Source organism: Sprattus sprattus (assembly GCF_963457725.1).
Source record: "Sprattus sprattus genome assembly, chromosome: 3".
Taxonomy (NCBI): Eukaryota; Metazoa; Chordata; class Actinopteri; order Clupeiformes; family Clupeidae; genus Sprattus; species Sprattus sprattus.
This window is the reverse complement of record NC_137922.1, coordinates 60,675,754-60,680,753: the sequence shown is the minus strand read 5'-3', so window position 1 is coordinate 60,680,753 and position 5,000 is coordinate 60,675,754. Positions and strand designations below refer to the sequence as shown.

The 5,000-nt window shown below is 51.0% G+C and overlaps 1 protein-coding gene across 1 annotated transcript; it reads left to right on the top strand.

The window, feature by feature from the left end:
• Positions 1-576: 576 nt before the first annotated feature.
• On the top strand, positions 577-1,077 carry LOC308361493 (transmembrane protein 100; the record flags this gene model as incomplete). The annotated part of the gene is made up of 1 exon (XM_080833855.1): positions 577-1,077. The coding sequence occupies one exon, from the start codon at positions 577-579 to the stop codon at positions 1,075-1,077; it is 501 nt and encodes a 166-aa protein (XP_080689981.1).
• Between the last annotated feature and the right edge of the window lie 3,923 nt (positions 1,078-5,000).

The following is a 5,000-nucleotide window of genomic DNA, read 5'->3' as shown; positions in this document are numbered from 1 at the left end:
GAGAGAGAGAGAGGGAGAGAGAGAGAGAGAGAGAGAGAGAGAAAGACAGAGAGAGAGAATATGTGTTTACCTCTAAGAGTGCGTTCCCACAGTGAGTTGATCTCTCACTTTAAGGCTTTCAGCCTAGCTTGCATTTCCACCTGCCTTGCATTTCATTCATCTCTCTCTCTCTAACACACACACATCTCTCTCTCTCTCTTCTTTCTCTCTCTCTTCCTCCCTTTCCCCCCCCCCCCATGTCTCCATCTCTTCCAGGCAAATGCTGACTCCTGGTAGAACCGCTCCCCAAAGGCAGAGACGCGACGACCCGGGGGGAGAACCGCACGGGAGACGACGGCGGCACCAACTGGAGGACGAGAAGAACCACAGCAGCAGCAGCAGAAGCAGCAGAACCCCGGACCTCCTCCAGAGTCAGAACCACAGCAGCAGCACCAGAAGCAGCAGAACCCCGGACCTCCTCCAGAGTCAGAACCACAGCAGCAGCACCAGAAGCAGCAGAACCCCGGACCTTCTCCAGAGCCAGCGGGACCAGAGGCTGGCAGCCTGGAGGCTTCTGCCCAGGACCAGAGCTCCGAGATGGGCTGCTCCTCCGGCCACCTGCCCTGCAAGCCTCCAGCTCCTCCAGTGCAGACCCTCGGCCGTCTCTCCTCCGTGTGCGACGCCGCCGCTGAGTGCGGGCTGCCGACACAAGATGGCGATGGCGATGATGATGAAACCAGCACCACCGGCGCCACGAAACCGGACCTCCCGCCGGGACCGGCTCCGGAACCGACCTTTCCCAAGGGCCCGGAGAACTTCACGCTGGAACGCCTGTCCCAGGCCACGGGCGGCGCCGAGAAGTCCTGGTACCGGTGCGTGTTCCCGTTCGGGTTCATTTCGCTGGTGATCGGCATGGCGGGCACGAGCGTCACCTTCACCTACAACACGCTGCCCCAGATCCAGGTGATGTCACTGGTGCTGCTGGTGTCGGGCGTCCTCATGCTGCTCACCGCCGCCATCTGCTGGAGGGCACGCCGCGCGCGCAGGAGGGCCAAGAAGGAGGCGGGCTTCTTCACCTCCGAGCAGGGGACACTTTAGAGGAGCGCGCGCAGGAGAGCCAGGGGACACTTTAGAGGAGCGCGCGCAGGAGAGCCAGGGGACACTTTAGAGGAGCGCACGCAGGAGAGCCAGGGGACACTTTAGAGGAGCGCACGCAGGAGAGCCAGGGGACACTTTAGAGGAGCGCGCGCAGGAGAGCCAGGGGACACTTTAGAGGAGCGCACGCAGGAGAGCCAGGGGACACTTTAGAGGAGCGCGCGCAGGAGAGCCAAGAAGGAAGCGGGCTTCTTCACCTCCGAGCAGGGGACACTTTAGAGGAGCACGCGCAAAGAGGGGGATACTTTAGAGTTGCAGATGCGGACGAGCAGGGGGACCATTTAGTGGTGCGGACCAACAGGAGGACGCTTGAGAGAAACAGGGGGAGGAGCAGGGGGGAAGCTTTAAAGGAACGGACAAGCAGAGGACGGCTTAGAGGAATGGACCGCAACTTTAAAATACGACTTTTGAAGGAAATGATTCTGGTACACACAGAAACACACATACACACACATACACACACACAGACACACACACATGCAAGTTAAGGAAATTGAAGGAAATGAATCCCTTACATTACGACACCCATACATAAACACACACGCACAGAAACAAACACAAACACTCACTACTTGTATGTCTTCATGCACGTATACAAACACAATGACATAGAAATTGTCACAACACAACAACAACAACAAAAACAACAACAACCATCTGTCACGGAGGAAACTGGGACGGAGGTATCAGGAGAATTGAGCCGGCTTTGTTTGTCTACCAACATCATTATTATTTCTTTTCCCAAAACATCCCGCCTCCTTCTCTCAAGGAAATGCTTGTGAGGGAGAGAAAAAAAACGGAGAGAAGGATTACTTTACGTCCACGGCAAGACTTGACCAACGCTGTGGAGAGGTACCTGTCTGTTGCCTCTTGGACAGATGGCTAGAGGAGGCATCCAGAGCTGCCGTGTTTACTGTGTGTGTGTGTGTGTGTGTGTGTGTGTGTGTGTGTGTGTGTGTGTGTGTGTGTGTGTGTGTGTGTGTGTGTGTGTGTGTGTGTGTGTGTGTGTGTGTGTGTTTGTGTGTGTGTGTCAGGCACACAGAACAGAGCGCGCTCGCTCCCTCGCTCGCTCACAGGTATCTCTTTTCATTCTCCCTCCAATTTAACATGAGCTGCCAGAGAGAGGGGAAGAGAGGGAGAGAGAGAGAGAGAGAGAGAGAGAGAGAGAGAGGGAGAGATTGTGTGTGGGGAGGGAGGGAGAGAGAGAGAGAGAGAGAGAGAGAATGAGTTCCCTAGGGAACAAGACAAAAACAGGGGAGACACCACTATGCCGTCACTCACAGCATCTACTTAAGTCATTTTTTCCCTCCCTCACGCTCACTTCCCCTCTTTCCCTCTCTCTCTCTCTCTCTCTCTATCCCTTTCCCTCTCTCTCTCTTTCTCTCTTTCTCTCTCCCTCTCATCTCTCTCTCTCTCTTTCCCTCTCATCTCTCTCTCTCACTCTCTCCCTCTCTCCCTCCCTCTCTCTCTCTCCCTCTCATCTCTCTCTCATCTCTCTCTCACTCTCTCCCTCTCTCTCTCCCTCTCTCTCTCTCTCTCATCTCTCTCTCTCCCTCTCATCTCTCTCTCTCTCTCTCTCTTTCCCTCTCATCTCTCTCTCTCTCTCTCTCTCCCTCTCATCCCTCTCTCTCTCTCCCCCTCTCTCATCTCCCTCTCTCCCTCTCTCTCCCCCTCATCTCTCTCTCTCCCTCTCTATCCCTCTCATATCTCTCTCTCTCCCCCTCTCCCTCTCTAATCTCCCTCTCTCCCTCTCTCTCCCCGTCATATCTCTCCCTCTCTCTCTCTCCCTCTCGCTCTCTCTCATCTCATCTCTCTCTCTCTCTTCTCCACGCTGACTGGTAGTGCTCAGTCCTTTCTGGATTTGATGCATCATTAGGGACAAAGAGATTACAACGGTGCCATCGCCGTGATCACATTCTGTGACCCATTTCTCCACGCTGCTTTCATTCTCCTTGCTGTGTGTGTGTGTGTGTGTGTGTGTGAATGTATGTGTATGTATGTAGGTATGTGTGTATGTGAATTTGTGTCTGTTTGTGTGAAAAACGTGAGTTTGTATGTGTGTGTGTTCGTGAATGACTACATGTGTGTGTGTGTGTGTGTGTGTGTGTGTGTGTGTGTGTGTGTGTGTGTGTGTCTGTGTGTGTGTGTCTGTGTGTGCGTGTGTGCGTGTGTGCGTGTGTGTGTGTGTCACATTCCGTGACCCATTTCTTCACGCTGCTTTCATTTGTCATTTGTGTGTGTGTGTGTGTGTGTGTGTGTGTGTGTGTGTGTGCATGCCTGGGAATGTCACCCCACCAGGCATTAGGCTCATTCTTCCCTGCATGAGCGAGAACATGAAAGTGAGGATCAATAAACCTCTCTGACTTATCCAGCACCCCCCACGGCACACACACACACACACCCACCCACACACCCACACACACACACACACACACACACCGTGGCACCCTCAGTGCAGGGGATCAAAGCTTGGGCTCATTTGCATAAAGGACCTCTGAGCCAGAAGGTCAACACTCTCACCTGGGCAGAGGAGAGGGGAGGAGGTCGTGGGAGCAGGAGAGGGGAGATGAAGGACAGACCTCAGTCTTTGTAGTTTCTCTCTCTCTCTCTCTCACACTCTCTTTCTCTCTCTTTCTTTCTCTTTCTCTCGCTCTCTTTCTCTTTCTCTTTCTCTCTTACTCTTGACACCAGCTTTCTTTTTTCATTTTTTTCTTCTATTCTTTTCATCCTTCGCTCTTTTTATCTTTGTTTCCCCCTTTCCCTTCCTCCTGCCACCCATCAAAGCCAACCTTCCCCAGGCAAACCCTCCCCGTTGGCATTTCTGATATCCTCTCTCCATCCCTCTCTCTATGTAAACCTTGGATTGCTCAAGCAGGCGTGCACACACACACACACACACACACACACACATAGACACACACACACACACACACACACTCACATTCCCTGCTCTCTCGTTATGTCTCAGAGGACTGTTGTTGATAGCGATGGTGTCGTGTTGTGGAAGTAGAATCTGTGCTTGGCTGATCTCAGAGTGGGTTGTGGTTCTGGGAATTGCTCAGTGCGTTTGCAGACACACACACACACACACACACACACACACTTGTGGTTGTGGGAATTGCTCACCGCGTTTGCAGGTCATGCATGCTAATGGCTTTACCCAATGACAGCATCATGCTAATTCCAATCAGCCTACAAGTGTTTTATTGGAAGAGAGTAATTGTGTGTTTGTGTGTGTTTGAGCATGTATGTGTGTGAGTGTGTGTGTGTGTGTGCATGTTTGCATAATTAACTTAGACACACAGGGCAACTAATTGGCAATCTTCCAATACAAAGAGGTCACATTGCACTTAAATTACTTTTAATGTGTAATTTAAATCCCTAACCCTATTTATCTAAGATAAGGCCAAATCATGGTCAGAAGGATATACTGGGACAATGCATATACTTGCTATCCTATCCACCCTTAAAATGACCCTTTGATCCTCTCTTGAATATGGTGATGCACTACATTTTATTCATTAGTAGGGAGTACAAACAGGATTAATACTCTTTACCTTCTCTGCTTTGACAAAATACATGGAATTACTGTCTTGGTTACTTTGTGTTGCTTGCAATGCCTGTCCATTCTAAGAGCATCTTGATGTCCATTCTAAGAGCATTCTAAGAGTGTTGATGTCCATTCTAAGAGCATTCTAGGACTGTTGATGTCCATTCTAAGAGCATTCTAAGAGCATCTTGATGTCCATTCTAAGAGCATTCTAAGAGTGTTGATGTCCATTCTAAGAGCATCTTGATGTCCATTCTAAGAGCATTCTAAGAGTGTTGATGTTCATTCTAAGAGCATCTTGATGTCCATTCTAAGA